Raw genomic sequence first — 17,145 nt, 5'->3', positions numbered from 1 at the left:
TGAATAAGCCGCATGGGATAATACTTCCCAGCGAAGTGCTTCTAACGTTTCCTTGACAGATTTTGTGACATGAGGCCGAGCGTTGTCATGAAGCAAAATTACTTTATGCTGTCTCGTTTCATATTCTAGTCGTTTTTCGTGCAATGCTCGACTCGAACGGATCATTTGTTCTCTGTAGAGATCCCCTGTGACTGTTTGACCACTTTTCAACAGCTCATGGTATAGCACACAATGCAAAAGGATGTGTTCATGTGCAGCATAATCAAATAGAAATATTTTTCTTGATCGACAAAATATTCTGTCGTGACTTGCAGTGCGCTGCGCGATTGCGAAAACCAAATACGTACGCGTGGCCACATTGGCTGAACATTAACAGCAACTACGTAGCACATCGCAAGCACTAAGGATATTAAATAAAGTTATCATAAACGTCGCTGAGCTTTTCATTTTCCGGAATATTATATTGTCGCAAGACTTAACGTTATTCTCTAGACATTTCTTTTTGTTAGAAATTTCCTTTGAACAAAGAAAGTCAACAGATATTTTCTTACATAAAGGTGTAATCGTATAACGTTTTGCGCTGCATCCATATTTTTTTATAATAACGATTTTATTCTCGTCTTTCAGTTCGTTGCAATTCCTTAGAAGTTCTTCCAATTAATATTTTACCTGCAGAAAAGGATGAATGAATACAGCTACTCGTTGCAATATTGCGACGGGATTATGTCAGATAAGTAAAAATTCATTTATCAGGAACATTTCAAGTAGGTTGAATACACTATAAGGGTTTAACTTATATTTGGAATGTTGATGTGAAACGCGTTGTATTTAATGAGATAAATAATGGAGATAAATGTAATAGAGAAAACATTGATAACAAGCTGCGGAGTACATTCTGCAGTTATGAAAGTTGTTAGCTGCAAATAATAAATTTACTAAAAAAATTACACTAAAGAAACGATTTTCCTACTCAGATCGAAAAATGCAAGGCTAAACAGTCAACAGCGTCATTAGACATCTCGCAACGTAGAGCGAAAAGCTAATAATTAAATATATTATATTTATACAATTAACGTTGTATAATTATATTCACACTGAAATATAGATAAACGATTTTTACAACTAGCAACGCGAACATACTTGGATTACGATGGAACTCGTTAGAATACCGAAAATCAAGATTATCTGAAACTGAACGAGTTTTGATTGCCGATAAGGCCATAAGCCAAATGCGAGCAAAAGGATCCAGTTGACGTTGAAATGTTGAGTCCGTATGCAAATCACGACTCTGCGAGCACCGCGATACGTTTGACGATGACGAAATCGAGGCTTCGCTTATCCCCACTTTATGACCGTTCGATCTTTCGATTTTGCCATGTTTTTAACTATACTTCTATTTTAACTACGTGACAACGTAACAATTTAAATTAGCATAAATGTACACGGAGAAAAATATCAGAAATATCCGATTGTTAATTTTGTTATCCGGTCAAATATCCGATTAAATACACCGGATATTTGATCGGATAACGAAATTAACAATCGGATATTTCGAATATTTTTCTTAGTGTAATTTAAAGCGGCGCGGAATATCACCGTGTGTTTGGAATACTTGCGATTTAGCATATTCGCCGGCGAAAAGTTCGGTGATTACGCGATCGATTGAATACAAACGTAATTTCAACGAACGTTTATTTCTTATCGAGAAAATATCAGCAAGGGTCGATGAAGGACTGCGCAGGTGCTTCTACCACCACTTCGCAGTTGAGCGTTTTCCACGTGCTTCATTCTAGTGCGTATTCGTAGATCACTGTTGACTCTTCAAAAACGATTTTTCTTCATTCCGCTGTCGAATCGGCATATAAACCATCGATTTATCTCCGGTAAAATATACGACACGTTACATTTTACTGAAAATATTATTATTTTATGTTCCTCGTCATGTTAGCACCTCTAAATTCCTGTAACTTTATCTGCATATCGGCAAAATTTTCGTTTATATTTTAATTGCCTTATTGTTAATGCTGAATTTCAAGTAGACTTCAGTTGACTTAACTTTTGAGCAACTCAAGCCTAAATTTCTTTTGATGCTATTTAATACACTACATGATATTAGCTGGTAGTTGATTATTCGCGGTAATTCTTACGTCATTGTTGTGTGGAATAAAGAATAGTGAAGTAAGATATGGAGGCACTCGCCAACTGTAAGCAAATTGCCTTTCTTCACTATGCTCGTCCATAGAGTTATGTATGTTCAATATATTTCGATATAAAGTATTATTATTCAGACCGTAGAGGCACTTTCTAAGGATGCCACGAATAATCCACCGAGGCTCAAGGTAAAAGTTTTGCTGCCTCTTTGCAACAGAAATAGTATCATCTTCTGTATGTGTAATGGAGCCATGTACCATGGTATATTATATCTACGGAAAAACAAACAATTTCATAATTGTTAAAAAAATGAGAAAATTACCTATAAATAATTATTAGCACTTGTTCATACGAGATATTTGTTTTACGTTATATTTCTTGTGCAAAGTGCCGCAAATCACGTCATAAAGCGAAAATCCGCGTCAGATTATTGTAATAATTGCTTGCAATATTGAACTTCTTACACGGTCTCGAATACGTGGTTATTATGATCTGTAATTTCCTGCGCAGTATAGCTCACCAAAAATATGTACAAAAGTATGGCATTTACAATGGCAAGACGTAACAAAAGTTCCTGGATATCGTTTTCAAACGATACAATCTGAAAAATCTAATGCACAAGTTTGATTGGTAAGCTATAATAGAAGAGTGATTCGTACATTAAATTTCAATTGTTTTATAAAACTCATGATTTTGCAACAAGCATAATTAGAAATTCGCTTGCTTTATTCGCGATTTCTTTGAGCTTAATTATTACACGTTAACTTGCTTATTTAGAGATGTAATTAAGAATAGAAACGTGGCTTACCCGAAAAAGATTAAGACTCAGGCAAATTACACCAAACGCTAATAAAAGAAAGAACATTCCCTCAAATGTGGATGTAATAGATTTTGAGGACCTTCAAGGACAAGAATGTGTGTTATTACGCATACGATGTATCTACTGTGGAACGAATACCTCAAAGCTTTACGATGGATATCCACGGCATAAATTATCTCCTTACAGATCATTATCTCATTTTTCACTTCAGTATCTTGTGAAGATTCGGTGCCCATTGCTTGCTCGATACGATAACTATAAATAATTTTCTAAGTGTTATTACATAGTGCACTCGGACTTGCTACAAATGATGAGCGAAATTGTACTTACGAGTCAAATTGTCGTATTCGCTTCCTTACCTGGCGATTTTAAGCATCCCGCAGACATGTCGAAGATATCCTACGAACATCGTACCAATCCCTAGAGTCACGAACGTCCCTAGACAAAGGGTTACGTTCGTGTGCAGCAGAAATATATAGAAATGCTTTTCTCGATCGACAAAATATTCAGTCGTGATCGGCATTGTTTGTTGTAGCTGAGTCTCATTAATAAGTAGAAAAACACCAAGTATGCGTGACCACATGGGCTGAGCATTGATAAGAAATATGTAGCAAAATGCAAGCACTAAGAATCACAAATGATATTAAAAAGATAATTATAAAAAATCGTTGTTTTTTAATATTCTAAAACATCTAAAACATTAAATGTTAAAACTTAAAAATATTTTACGTCATTCTTTAGATATTGTCTAGTTGTACATCTTTACAGAAAATTAATTATGCAGCCACCAGATTTCCCTTGTCATGCAAGTTTTACTTATTCTTTTAATAAGAATTACAGAAATTTTGCGGCTATATTTATCACATTCTTCAATTTATGTTAACTTCTCGTCAGATATATGTACTTTTATATTTTGATAAAAACATAATACAGCTGATCAGACAGAGGCGAAGAAGCAAAGTATTCAATTATATAAATTTTAAGCGGATTTTTCATTCGGCAATAGAATGCAGTAACGAACTTCTTACCTAGAAGTATAACAGTATAACGTTCCACACCACATGCATAATTTTTTATAATAGCGATTTCTTTCTCGCTCTTTAGCTCGTTACAAATTTGCTGAAGTTGCTCCAACAAAAATCTCATCTGTCAAATTAAAACGAATTTACGTTATACCTTTTTGCGGAGTTTGCGCAGCATTCAAAAACTTACTTATTAGAAATACTTTTAGTATAGAATGAATACACACACACACACACATCAAAACACACACTCAACTTACATTTTGGATTTTGAAGAGAAACGCATTGTATTTAACAAGGAAAATAATGCAAATAAAAGCGAAGGAAAAGACATTGATCACAAGTTCCGTAGTGCATTCTCTTGTTATGAACGTTGTAAGCTGCAAGTGATACATTTATTGAAGAAACATTAAAAAGCTAATTTCTCTATTCGGTTAAATAATTGCATACCTAAAATAATCATTTGCGTTCTAGGATGTGACAACGACGATAAGAAATTTAAAATTACATTACACAGAGAGAGAAGTTGTTTACAATAAAATATATTATCACTTTATGTATGCGCTGGTATATTTGATATTACAGAATTGTATTTTGAGTTTTTTTCTTAACATAAATTAAAACGTAATATAATATGAAGACAAATATTTATATAAATATAATTAAAAAAGTAATTTAAAAGAATATTATATTTGATAAAGTTAAATAATATAAATTATACCGATAAATGATTTTTTACATGCCTGGAATACTACGGAACTCGTCAGAATAACAGAGACTAAAATTATTTGAATACGGACGAGTTTCGTGCGTTGGTAAGGCCATAAGCCAATCGCGAGCAAAAGTATCCGATTGACGTTAAAATGTTGAGTCTGGATACAGATCATTTCTCAGCTAGCACCGCGACGTGTTTAACAGTAAAAATGTCGACGAAGCTTTGTCTATCCCCACTTTTTGAGCGATATATTGAATATTTGATAGTCGTGTAATTTTCCTGGCGTGTATTCGAACGTAAACGTTTTAATATAACTTAAATACAACGTAGACGGCATTACGAAGTATTATTATCGTGAGATTGGAACATTCGCACTTGAGCGTTTCTATGGAGATATTGCGGGGGTGGTTACGCAATCAATTGAACACGAAGGGAATTTCAACGGGTGTTTATTTCTCATCGAGGAAATAATGGCGAAAGAATACTCATTGATGCACTGAAGACAGCGCAGGCGCAGTAGCCACCTCATAGCAATACGTTTCTACGTGCTTCATTCTCGTGCGTGCATTCGTAAATTATAGTTGATACCTCGGTATCACTCCTTCCTTAAAAACCGGCATACTGGCTATCGATTCGTCGGTAGAGCGACTGATGACGTTTTTTTACTGAAAATACCTCAGTGTTACGTTCGCCTTCGTGTTAGCTTCTTAGCATCTATCATATCCCTGTAACTTTATTCGTTGGTTCGCAGGGTATCGATCTAATGTTTTAGCTGGCTTTTCACTAGTGTTTAACTAAGCTTTCTTTGAACACTTATTTACTGCACTATTATGTTATAATTGATAATCCTTACGTCACGTCATTGTCGCGTGGAGTAAAGAATGGTGAAGTAAGATACGGAGGCACTCGCCAACTGAAAAAGAAATTATCTTTCTTCGCGACGCTCATACGTAATATGTTATGTCCAATGTGTTGTAATATATGAAATATTATTATTCAGACCATGGAGGCACTTTCTAAAGATGCTACGAACAATCCGCCGAGATTCAGAGTGAACGCCTTGGTGCCTTTTTGTAACAGGAACAGGATCATCTTCTGTATGTGTAGTGGAGCTATGTACCAACGGATATTATATCTATAGGAGAGAATTAGCGAATGATAATTGAAGGAAGATGCGAGAGAATAATTTTTATCGCACGCTATGCGTATATTCGCCGTAAGCGTTTATTCTTTCCACGAGATATAATCGCAAAGCGATTCACTGACTGCAAAGTATTGTATGCAAAATATTATAAATGCAATAATTATCTTACGTTGCTTCAAATACGTGTTCATTGTGATCCGTAACTTCTTGCGCGATATAGTTCATTAGGAATATATACATAAGAATAGTAATTACAAACGCGATACGTAACATAAATTCCTCGATATTGTCTTCAAACGTCACGATCTGAAAAACCTAAAACACGTATCTAAACCGAGTCATATTAGAAAAAAGAGAAACTAGATGTTGAAAAAAATGCAAAATTAGAAACTGAAAACAATATAGTGTATATTAAATTTGCATAATATTTTTATTACTATATATAATAGGAGATATAGAATTTTTATTATTTTTGTGGTTATTCAGTAGTGTTCCTTTTACCTGCAAATCCTAAAAACTTGAATTGTGATATTGCTAATTTAGAAATATGTGTGGAGATCAAAAAAGAAACTCACACGGAAAAGGTTGAGACTCAAGCAACTCACACCAAACAGTAATAACAAAAAGAACATGCCCTCGAACATAGATAAAGCGACTTTGGAGGACCTTCGAGAGCAGGAAAATATATTATTGTACATACCATATGTCTATCATTGAATAATTACCTCATAGCTTGGCGATGAAGATCCACAGCGCAAATTATTTTTTTACAGATCATTATTTCATTCTTCGGATTAATATTTTTTAAAACATTAATATCCATTGCTTGCTCGATACGATAACTACAAAAAATTTTTTGGTTGCTATTACTTGAAACATATTAAAAATGACTAGTGAAATTCTACTCACGATTGTTACGATCGTATTTATCACTTCATTAATGAACGAAGGGTGTGGCGACTTACCTGGCGACTCTGAATATTCCGCAAATATGCTTGAAATATCCTACGAACATTGTTCCGGTCGCTAGAACTATAAGCGTCCCTGCAAAGAGAGTCGCGTTCGTGTGCAAAAGAATGAAATAGAAGTACTTTTCTTGATCGAGAAAATACTCATTCATGATCAGCAGCATTCGTCGTGGTCGTGTGTCATTTATAAGCAAGAAAATACCAAGCATGCGCGGCCACATTGGCAGGAGATTAATTGAAACTAGGTAGAATATTGAAAGCACTAGGAATATTCAAATAGACAGACTTAAAGATTGCTACAAACTTGCACTGTTTTCAAATCAAAAACATCTATGAAAGATTTATAAATAACATATATGAATTATTATTTTCTAAGTACTTCCCAATCATACGTCCGTTCAATAATTATTAATTATACATTAGACATTTAAAAAGGATGTAAACATGTAGTATTTTATATTCACTTATTTTTTACTATTTTTATATTTGCTTTTATTGTATATTTCATGTAACTTTTATGTTTTTGTTAAAATAGAATGACGAAGTACTTGGTCGTTAATTTTTCATTTATTACTTATTATTTATATCGCTGATTAGCAAAAATTAATTGAAGTTAAACATCAAGACGTTATAATGATAACATTATAATGATAAAAATGGTCTTACGTAAAATTACAATGGTATAACGTTTCACGACGATTGCATAATTCTCTACGATGGCGATTTCTTTTTCGTTCTTTAGCTCGCTGCAGATTTGCTCAAGCTGATCTATTAAATATTTTACCTGCAAACATGAAAACAAATTGACATAATCTCTTGTTGCAATCTTTCACAACAATTATGATATATAAGAATTCATTTGTCAATTTAAATAGACATCCAAATGTCTATTTTCTCTGAAAGGTATACATTAGATACTCGACTTACATTTTTAATTTTAAGAATGAACGCATTGTATTTAATTAGGTGTATCATAAAAAGGAACGTGATGGATAAAATATTGATGACAAGATCCACAGTACATTCTGCAGTTAGGAACGTTGCGAGCTATAAATGACAAAATTCACATTGAACGGAAGACATTGAAGAATTAGTCTATTAATTTAAAAAATTGCGTATCTTCTCTCAACTAAGAAGTAAGAAATGAAAAAACAGTCAATCGCGCTTTTAAACGCGATAAAATCCGACAGAAAATCATGCAATTATATTTTTTCGCATTTGGCAATAATCAAATGTATTATCGTCGTACATTTACTTGCGTAATATTATATAATCACATGAAACAAATGAGAGAAAAATTACTACAGCTAATGTACGGTGATGTACGTACCTGTAATACAATGAAGCTTATCAGAATACTAGAAATCAAGATTATTTGAACTCGAGCGAGCTTCGTTTGCTGATAAGGCCATAAGCCGATCGCTAATAAAAGGAGCCGGTTGACGTTGAAATGTTGATACAGATCGAAACAGATCATCTCTCTGCATGTACTACGGTACTTTTGACGGGGAGCGAATTGTCGAAGTTCCCGTTTAACTTCACTTTTCGACCGTTCGGTACAATTTTCTATAGAGCCTTGTCATTTATACAATTACATCTCCATTTTAACCGTACGCCAATGTAAATAGCTCAATTTGGCATCAGCTTAACGCAGAGTGACATGAAATATCGCTGTGAGATTAAAATATTCCGCGAAGCGAAGTACTCTGTGGGTCATGCGATCGATTGAACACAGACAGATAATTTCAACGAACGTTTATTTCTCATTAAAAAGATACCAGCAAGACTACTTGTTGATCGAAGGGCCGCGCAGGTGCAGTTGCCATCACGCAGCGAAGCGCCTCCCATATCCCTTACCTCGGTACATGTTCCTGTCAGTCACGTCGAAACCTTTGGCTAGGTTAGTTCTTCTGCTTTAGAATCCGACCCACTAGTTGTTGCTTCTCGGTGAAGTCTTTACATACCTTGCTGAAGACATCGTGGTTTTGTATTCTTCCTTACGTTTCTACGACGTCTGCCTCCCTGTAATTCTACTTGCGACCTGGATTACGCAAAATAACGAAACGTGAGTAAAGTTTCCGATTTCGTCCTGCCGTAAGTAACCGTTGCTGTTACTCGTCTCAATCGAGGATGGTCCTTCAGCCTAACGCATTAACGTCTTACCTATAAACTTTCCAACGGTACAACTCACAAATTCAACTACTATAATTTCACATATAAGACAATTGCCATGTGATACATGTGTGCATGTATATCTGTTTTCTACATGCCCTCGTATTTTCTTGGCAAATGCGTCCAGGTCACGCGCGTGAGGTCTATTTTCAGATGTCAGATTACATACAGATTATATACATGGAAAATATTATTTGTGCTTACCTAAGCTTCTTTCGCTAACGTTCATCCCATTTTGTGCTAGATCTTGCGTTTGTCCCACGTAGAGTAAAGAAAGGTGAAGTAAGATACCGAGGTGCTGACCATCTGCGACGACATGCGTTTCTTGTTTCAATTAGTCCATCCGAAGAAGCTGAAAATATTTTTAGTACAATTTTTCTTACCGTGGCGGCGTTTTCTAACGATCCCACGATCACCCCACCGATATTCAGAGTAAAGACTTTGGTACTTCTTTGCAATAAGAATAATATCATTTTCTGTATGTTCAAAGGCGCCACGTACCACCGAACGTCATATCTGCAAAAACGACAACGTAACGATATAATCAAGGAGGAGGGATAAAGGGGAAAATCATAAATTTCCATCACGCGCGTATTCGTTCTATGAACTAGCTTTAGTACGTTCTGTGGTGGACTTATTTCAAGTGACTGAAAATATTTCACGCCGACCACATCGGGTGGGTCATCCATCCGAGACCCACGTTGTCATGTTATAAGCATATTTAAATTTTATTTGCGAAATAATGTATGTTTCACAGTGATTGTAAAATATCTCACGATTATGTTTTGTTTTAGAGTCAAAATATTAAATCGTCTGAACGGAATGTTTAGCGTAGACTATATAGCCCACATGGCATAGAACGTGTTGATCGAATTCGTTAAATCAAACACCTCGGCAAGATTTATCTTCGCTCAGCAATGAGAAATTTATATCGGAGAGAATTCGTGTCTGTGGAAAAATGTGAATCTCGATTTTTCTCGGGAAAAGTCAGGGATCAACGGCAAAGAAAGAATACACACGTGCGGGAGTCGCGCGCTCATTTACATAGTGGCGAATACGTGGTTATTGTGATCCATGATCTCCTGCGCGACATAATTGCCTATGATCATGTACATTAAGTGGATAACGATGAACGCCAGAGGTATTAATAACATCCCGACGTTACTGTGCACTGCTGTCATCGTCTGAAAAATCTGCGAAGTACGAGCATCTTATTAATATTGTTAATCGCGTTGCATCGATATCGATCGAGTTAGTCTCCATAGGAAAGTAACGTTAAAAATGAGAAATGGTTCTTACTCGGAATAAATTAAGACTTCCGCAGATCACACCGGCGATTATTAAGAGGAAAAACGATACCTTGAATTTGGATATTGACATATCGGAGAACCTTCGGACAAAAAGAAAAAAGACGCATTATCACGCGCGTTATATTGCATTTTTGTTCGAAATACCAACTGCATGGCTTTGCGGTGGATGTCTATGGCGTAAATGAGACCTTTGTACATCCTATTGTTATTTCCCACGTTGCCGCTTTGTACGGTCCCGATTGCCATCGCGTGCTCGATACGGTAGCTGCGAATTATTCGTTATTCTGCTCTTATAATTACGGGAATTCTCACGGGTAAGGTGTCAACTTTATTTGTAATCACGTAAAGTTTTCCTGCGCTTATCCAGAGTGTCGAGCGTCACATAAATACGAATTTCTTTCCTCACCTGGAGATTCGAAACATTCCGCAGGCATGCTGCAGAAATGCTATGAGTATCGCACCCGTTGATATCATCGCGAGTCCACCCACTATAAAAGCTGTGATTGCATGCAGCAAGATCAGATAAAAATATTTCTTTTGATTGACGAAGTATTCGAATTCCAACGAGGGTTGCGGTCGAGTCTCATTTAAGGGTCGCATGATATCGAGAATAAGCGGACAAAATAAGTACGCGATTATAGACGTAGTGGTACACGTAGCAATTACTGAAATAAAAAGAGCAGACAAGATCGATAAATTGGATATATTAACAATCTAATTGTAAATTCGCTGTATAAACTCAAACAAAGCTCGTAAGTTATGTTTCTTAAGAAAAACGAAGCGAGTTGCCTTACTCATAATTGCAGCCGTGTACCGCTTCGAGAGCTGCCCATATTTCCTCATGATATTAATCTCATTCTCATCTCGTAGCTCGTTGTAGATGCGCTGAAGTAATTCCAGTAGATGTCTCATCTGCCGGTTTAACGGTGATTTATTTTATTTCTCACTTGTGTGGGTACAAAACGGATCATGTTACTTTTTTCGCACATATACTTACAGTTTCTATATTAACTCTGAATGAGCTGTACTTGATGACGAAAGTAATGTAAAATAACGTAGTAGAGGAAACATTGATGAGGAGTTCCGACGTATATTCCGAGGTCACGATCGACGTTAACTGCGAGCACAATAATTTTACTCGAATGCTTGCATTGCGATAACACTGATTTTTTCTACCTGATTAGAAAGAGAAATCACAAATCGTCTTTGTCGTCGTTTAAGTTAAATGGAAACGATACAAAAGATAATGCAGAGGGTTGATTTTTCCGCGATCATAATATACTAACGAAAAAGAGTCAGAAAACGTTACTCACCGCTTTTGATAAGCGTTGGATATATTATAGAAAAGTGAAAAATAAGAGACGTCTATTTTTTATAAGTGTTTTTATAAATCTCCTCCGTACGTTTAAAGATAGTTTACAATATTTTGAATTTAATTCTATATATCTTTGAGATCGCAATATATATATAGAGAGACCGTATGTCATTGTTAGCTTCTTTACGAAAAGCTTTCTTTTAAGCTTTCTTTGCGAGGACGTTAATGTACCTGAGATAAAATAAAGGTTGTTAAAATGCTGAAGAGCAAGATCAATTGTAACTGGACCAGCTTGGATTGCTGGTAAGGCCATAAGCCGACAGCGAGCAATAGAAGCCGGTTGAGGTCGATGTGCAATAATTCGACACAGATCATCTTTCCGCGATCATCGAGACACTTATGAAAACGGAGAGCCCGGCAAAATTTCGCTTATCCCCTCCTCACGATTGCTTCATTGAATATTTTATTTCTGCATCCTCCGACTGAAATCCTAACATGAACCAAGCAATTTGATGCAAACGTTGCGCGAGAAGAAATAGGAGAGAAAATACCATCGTGAGAAAATGATACTAGAGACTTAGCACGCTTTTTACGGAAAGGGTTGTGTAATTGAGCGATCGATACAGTACTGAAAGAAGTTTGGCAGATGTTTATTTCCCATACAATACATACACACATTGTTTGGAGGGGTGATTCTGTCACGAGCGACGCAGGCGAGAGCGTTTCCTCTTCGAATGCAACACCACGTGCTTCAGTCTGTCGCGTGCGCGTTTGTAAGTCACGTTTGATGCTTTTGGAGAAATATCAGTTCGCCAACTTCGAAAACCAACATACCACCGAAATACCACCAACTCGTTGCCGGTTAGGCGCCCAGATTAAAGTAATTGAATTGATTAAACTAATTAAAAAATAAAAATCTCTTAGTGAAAATGTCTGAATCTTATATTCACTCTCACGTTTTTTCTCTCAGCAGTTATTTTCATTCCTGCGACTCTATCGGTAAGATGCTTTTTGTATTTAATCAATCCTTGTTGATATTTAATTAAGATTTCTTTTAATGCTAATTCATTAGTCTATCAGTTGACAATCTTTAGGCACTGGTGCGTAAAGTAAAGAACGGTGAAGTAAGATACGGCTGATCAACCGATGAATGAAAAATATCATCTTTCATTCGGGTCTTCGACGGTCCTTCTTAAACGACGAACAGCCGCGATCTGTTCATATTCTAATGCAAATACATTCTTTTATGCTAGCAGCATTTTCCAAAAATACGAACAAATCACCGACCAACTGAACCGAGTCCAACTGAATAGCTTGGTGCCTCCTTGTAAGAGAAACAGTATCATCTTCTGTACTTGAATAGATGCTATCTGTACCACTGCACGTTGTAACTACAGAATTACGAGAAATTTTAGTCAGAAAGGATTGTCGGGAAATTTTTCTCACCATTATTATCGTACAGTTATTTCACTCGTTTTCTGCGCTATAATTAGCCTCTGTAAATAACTTAGCGGGACGAAATTTTAAGTGTATCGTAAAAATATTGTTTTATATTTGTATGAATAAATTATGATACGAAAGAGAAAGGTAAAACGTAACTAATGAGTACGGATAATATAACATATTTAATAAACTATTTCCTCTTTATTAGAAATCTTCTTTATTAAAAATATTAAGATGATAGTAATCTTTGATTTCTTCTATTGCTTGCTGATAAGTCTCTCAATGATTCTATCATAAATATTTTGTTATGTTGATTCTCCCCAAAGGATACTCGCGTTTGTCACGGTATCATATGTGGTGACTCTATTTACATAATTATAAATATGTCACTGTTATAATCTGTGATCTCTTGCACGCTGTGGTTACAAAAAATATGTACATAAGAACGATAAGTACGAATGTGAGGGGTAATAATATAATAATACTTCCTCTCTGTCGTCTTCATAGGACACAACCTGGAAAATCCGGGCCACCATTACACGATAAATCTTTCAGATGTGTTTAAAAAATGTCATTTTACGTATACAAGCTATATTACGAAAGAAAAAATGGAAGAATGAGCAACACATATAAAAATGTTCTGTTGTTAAACATTTTTAATTTTGAGATGAGTATAATTTGAAATACGACTTTTCGATCATTCTCGTTACTTGTTGATAAATCTTTCAGTATCTTTATTTATAAGTAGCTTGATATTTTGCTAAAGACATCACCGTTCTGTATTCTTTCTTATGCAACCTGGATAACACAAAATAACAAAACATGTGTAAAGTTTCTGATTTCGTTCTGCCGTAGGCAACCGTTGTTGTTACTAGCTTCGATTCAAGACTGCTTTCAGCCTTACGCATTAACGCTTTATCTAACTTTTAATCGATTTGAGTCACAAATCCTACTACAATTCCATTAAGACATTTGCCGTATAATATGAAATATGCCGTATATTTTCTACATGCTCTTCTATTTTCCTGGCATCTACAAATGCGTCCACACATATAATCTATCTTCAGATGTCAGATTATATTTACGAGAATATCGTTTATGCTTACCAAAGCTTCTTCCTAACATTCGTCCCATTTTATGTTAGATTTCGCGTTTGTTCCACGTGGAGTAAAAAAAGGTGAAGTATGATACTATAGTGCTGAATATCTGCAACGATATGTGTTTCTTGTTTCAATTAGTCTAAAGAAGCTAGCAACAAGCCAAAGAGATTTTTACTATAATTTTCCTTACCGTGGCGGCGGTTTCTAACGAACCCACGATTACCCCGCCAATATTCAGACTAAAACCTTTAGTATTTCTTTGCAATAGAAATAGTATCATTTTCTGTACGTTCAAAGGTGCCATGTACCAGCGGAGGCCGTATCTACAAAACGACGAGATAACGATATAATCACGGAGGGCGGAGAAAGGTGAATTTGTAAATAGTTTTCATTACGCGCATATTTGTTCTACGACCTAAATTTAATACGTTTTGTGGTGGACTTATTTCACGTGATGCCGAGTATGTCGGTTCATATTATGAGTTAAATTTTGTTTATATAATAATGTATATGTTTCACAATTAAAAAAATATTTCATCATTATGTATTATATAATACCATAAAATATTAGACGGCCTAACCAGAACGTTTAGCATGGAGTATCGGTAGCCCACATGGCACAAAACGTATTGATCAAATTGTTAAGTCAAAGATCTCAGCGAGATTTAACTTCTGTGTATCCAGTGATGAGTAACTTATATTGGAGAAAACTATCCGTATCCGTGAAAACGTATGAATCTCGATTTTTCTCGGGAAAAGTTGGAAATCACGCGGCAAAAAAAAATACACACATATAGTAGTCGCACGTTTATTTACATAGTGTTGAACACGTGGCTATTGTGATCCATAATGTCCTGCGCGACATAGTTGCCTACGATCATATAGATTATGTGGATAGCGAAGGATGTAAGAGGTATTAATAACATTCCGACGTTAGTGCATCCGACTGTTACCGCTTGAAAAATCTGTGAAATACGAGCATCTTATTAATCTTGTTGATCGCGTTGCATCGATATCGATCGAGTTAGTCTCCATAGAAAAGTAACGTTAAAAATGAGAAATGATTCTTACTCGTAATAAATTAAGACTTCCGCAGATCACACCGGCGATTATTAAGAGCAAAAATGATACCTTAAATTTCGATATTGACATATCGGAGACCCTTCGGACAGAAAGAAAAAGGACGCGTTATCGCGCGCTACAATGCATTTTTGATTGAAATACCAACTGCATGGCTTTGCGATGGATATCTACGGCGTAAATTAGACCCTTGTACATCGTATTGTCATTTCCTGCGTTGCCACTTTGTACGGTCCTGATTGCCATCGCATGCTCAATACGGTAACTATAAATTATTCGTTATGATGTTCTTATAATTACATGAATTTTCACAGGTCACGTATCAGTTTTATTTACAATTGCGTAAAGCTTTCTTGCGCTTATTGAGAATGCTGTACGTCGTATAAATACAAATTTCTTTCCTCACCTGGAGATTCGAAACATTCCGCAGGCATGCTGCAGAAATGCTATTAGTATCGTACCCGTTGCTACCATCGCGAGTCCACCCACTATAAAAGCTGTGATTGCGTGCAGCAAGATCAGATAAAAATATTTTTTTTGATTGACGACGTATTTGAATTCCAACGGGGACTGTGGTCGAGTATCATTTAAAGGCCACAGAATGTCGAGAATGAGCGGACAAAATGAATATACGACTATAGAAATAACTGCACATATAGAAAATGCTGAAATAGAAAGAGAAGAGATAGACTCCAAGACAGATAAATTGAATACATTAAAAATCTAATCGCAAATTCGATGCAATAAACTCAAACGAAGCTCGTAAGTTATGTTTGTCAAGAAAGAGAAGAGAGTTGCCTTACTGATAATAGCAGTCGTGTACCGCTTCGAGAGCTGCCCGTATTTCCTTATGATATTAATCTCATTTTCATCTCGTAGCTCGTTGTAGATGCGCTGAAGTAGTTCCAGTAGATGCCTCATCTGCCGATTTAACGGTGATCTACTTTATTCCTCACTTGTGCGGGTACAAAACAGATCACTTTTGTCGCATATGTACTTACAGTTTCTATATTAATTCTGAATGAGCTGTACTTGATGACGAAAGTAATGTAAAATAACGTAGTAGAGGAAACATTGATGAGGAGATCCGGAGTATATTCCGAAGTCACGATCGACATTAACTGCGAACAATAATTTTACTCAAATGTTTGCATTGCAATAACACTGATTTTTTCCATCTAATTAGAAAGAGAAATTACAAATCACCCATGTTGTCGTTTAAGTTAATTGAAAACGACAAAAGGTTGATTTATTGCGCGATCATAACATACTAACAAAAAAGAGATAGAATTCGTCACTCACTGTTTTTGGTAACCCTTGGATATATTATAGAAATGTAAAAAATAAGAAACGTCTGTCTCTCATAAATGTTTTCATAAGTTTCCTCGCATGTTAAGAGATCGTTTGCGATATTTCGAATTTAATTCTATACATCTTTGAAATCGTAAAATATGCAGAGAGAACGTTTGTCATTATTAGCTTCTTTACGAAAAGCTTTCCTATAAGCTTTCCTTGCAAGGACGTTAACGTACCTGAGATAAAATAAATGTCGCCAAAATGCTGAAGAGCAAGATCAATTGTAACTGAACCAGCTTGGATTGCTGGTAAGGCCATAAGCCAACAGCGAGTAATAGAAGCCGGTTGAGGTCGATGTGGAATGATTCGACACAAATCATCTCTCCGCGATCATCGAGACACTTACAGAAGCGAAGAGCCCGGCAAAATTTCGCTCATCCCTTCCTCACGATTGCTTCATTGAATATTTTATTTCTGCACTCACTGACTGAAATTCTAACATAAACCAATTTGATGCAAACGGTGCGTGAAAAGAAATAGAAAAGAAAACACTATCGTGAGAAAACGACAATAGAGGCTTAACACGCTTTTCGCAAAAAGGTGTGCGTA

The 17,145-nt window shown here is 35.8% G+C and overlaps 5 protein-coding genes across 14 annotated transcripts; all 5 read right to left on the bottom strand.

Moving 5' to 3' along the window:
- Positions 1 to 1,539: 1,539 nt before the first annotated feature.
- Positions 1,540 to 3,602, bottom strand: LOC105183326 (odorant receptor 43a-like). 2 transcript variants are annotated; one of them, XR_003113796.1, is made up of 6 exons: positions 3,331 to 3,602; positions 3,110 to 3,226; positions 2,960 to 3,050; positions 2,616 to 2,761; positions 2,148 to 2,423; positions 1,540 to 1,910 (listed from the first exon to the last, which is right to left on the bottom strand). XR_003113796.1 is itself a non-coding variant. In XM_025304387.1 (5 exons), the coding sequence occupies exons 1-5, from the start codon at positions 3,552 to 3,554 to the stop codon at positions 2,285 to 2,287; spliced, it is 717 nt and encodes a 238-aa protein (XP_025160172.1). In that variant the 5' UTR covers positions 3,555 to 3,602; the 3' UTR covers positions 1,540 to 2,284. The 2 variants fall into 2 exon arrangements, 1 of the variants encoding a protein (XP_025160172.1); XM_025304387.1 differs by having other exon boundaries at positions 1,540 to 2,423.
- A 47-nt stretch (positions 3,603 to 3,649) lies between these two features.
- LOC112589798 (uncharacterized) lies at positions 3,650 to 4,495 on the bottom strand. Its single transcript, XM_025304392.1, has 2 exons — positions 4,254 to 4,495; positions 3,650 to 4,117 (listed from the first exon to the last, which is right to left on the bottom strand). The coding sequence occupies exons 1-2, from the start codon at positions 4,386 to 4,388 to the stop codon at positions 3,878 to 3,880; spliced, it is 375 nt and encodes a 124-aa protein (XP_025160177.1). The 5' UTR covers positions 4,389 to 4,495; the 3' UTR covers positions 3,650 to 3,877.
- Positions 4,496 to 5,140: 645 nt separating this feature from the next.
- On the bottom strand, positions 5,141 to 9,192 carry LOC105183324 (uncharacterized). Of its 2 annotated transcripts, none has more exons than XM_019841511.2 (10): positions 8,151 to 9,192; positions 7,748 to 7,867; positions 7,487 to 7,604; positions 6,818 to 7,082; positions 6,578 to 6,694; positions 6,428 to 6,518; positions 6,022 to 6,167; positions 5,711 to 5,843; positions 5,562 to 5,621; positions 5,141 to 5,373 (listed from the first exon to the last, which is right to left on the bottom strand). In XM_019841511.2, the coding sequence occupies exons 1-9, from the start codon at positions 8,295 to 8,297 to the stop codon at positions 5,568 to 5,570; spliced, it is 1,191 nt and encodes a 396-aa protein (XP_019697070.1). In that variant the 5' UTR covers positions 8,298 to 9,192; the 3' UTR covers positions 5,141 to 5,373; positions 5,562 to 5,567. The 2 variants fall into 2 exon arrangements, with proteins under 2 accessions (XP_019697070.1, XP_019697072.1); XM_019841513.2 differs by having other exon boundaries at positions 6,818 to 6,896; positions 8,151 to 9,190.
- On the bottom strand, positions 8,561 to 14,200 carry LOC105183323 (uncharacterized). 7 transcript variants are annotated; one of them, XR_002162767.2, is made up of 9 exons: positions 11,849 to 13,938; positions 11,300 to 11,419; positions 11,097 to 11,214; positions 10,709 to 10,967; positions 10,451 to 10,567; positions 10,292 to 10,382; positions 10,037 to 10,185; positions 8,785 to 9,508; positions 8,561 to 8,716 (listed from the first exon to the last, which is right to left on the bottom strand). XR_002162767.2 is itself a non-coding variant. In XM_025304368.1 (9 exons), exons 2-9 carry the CDS (start codon positions 11,990 to 11,992, stop codon positions 9,211 to 9,213), a joined length of 1,296 nt encoding a protein of 431 aa, XP_025160153.1. In that variant the 5' UTR covers positions 11,993 to 13,858; positions 14,167 to 14,200; the 3' UTR covers positions 8,561 to 9,210. The 7 variants fall into 7 exon arrangements, 5 of the variants coding, with proteins under 5 accessions (XP_025160153.1, XP_019697020.2, XP_019697021.2 ...); XR_002162766.2 differs by having other exon boundaries at positions 8,561 to 8,861; positions 8,984 to 9,508; XM_025304368.1 differs by adding an exon at positions 14,167 to 14,200 and having other exon boundaries at positions 8,561 to 9,508; positions 11,849 to 13,858.
- LOC105183322 (uncharacterized) lies at positions 14,041 to 17,118 on the bottom strand. 2 transcript variants are annotated; one of them, XM_019841496.2, is made up of 9 exons: positions 16,773 to 17,118; positions 16,242 to 16,361; positions 16,044 to 16,161; positions 15,647 to 15,905; positions 15,389 to 15,505; positions 15,232 to 15,322; positions 14,977 to 15,125; positions 14,351 to 14,483; positions 14,041 to 14,266 (listed from the first exon to the last, which is right to left on the bottom strand). In XM_019841496.2, the coding sequence occupies exons 1-9, from the start codon at positions 16,914 to 16,916 to the stop codon at positions 14,201 to 14,203; spliced, it is 1,197 nt and encodes a 398-aa protein (XP_019697055.2). In that variant the 5' UTR covers positions 16,917 to 17,118; the 3' UTR covers positions 14,041 to 14,200. The 2 variants fall into 2 exon arrangements, with proteins under 2 accessions (XP_019697055.2, XP_019697060.2); XM_019841501.2 differs by having other exon boundaries at positions 16,543 to 16,814.
- Between the last annotated feature and the right edge of the window lie 27 nt (positions 17,119 to 17,145).

Source organism: Harpegnathos saltator, unplaced genomic scaffold (genome assembly GCF_003227715.2).
Source record: "Harpegnathos saltator strain DR-91 unplaced genomic scaffold, Hsal_v8.6 scaffold604, whole genome shotgun sequence".
Taxonomy (NCBI): Eukaryota; Metazoa; Arthropoda; class Insecta; order Hymenoptera; family Formicidae; genus Harpegnathos; species Harpegnathos saltator.
Note: the sequence above shows the minus strand (reverse complement) of the source record. Positions and strands in the feature narration are given on the sequence as shown.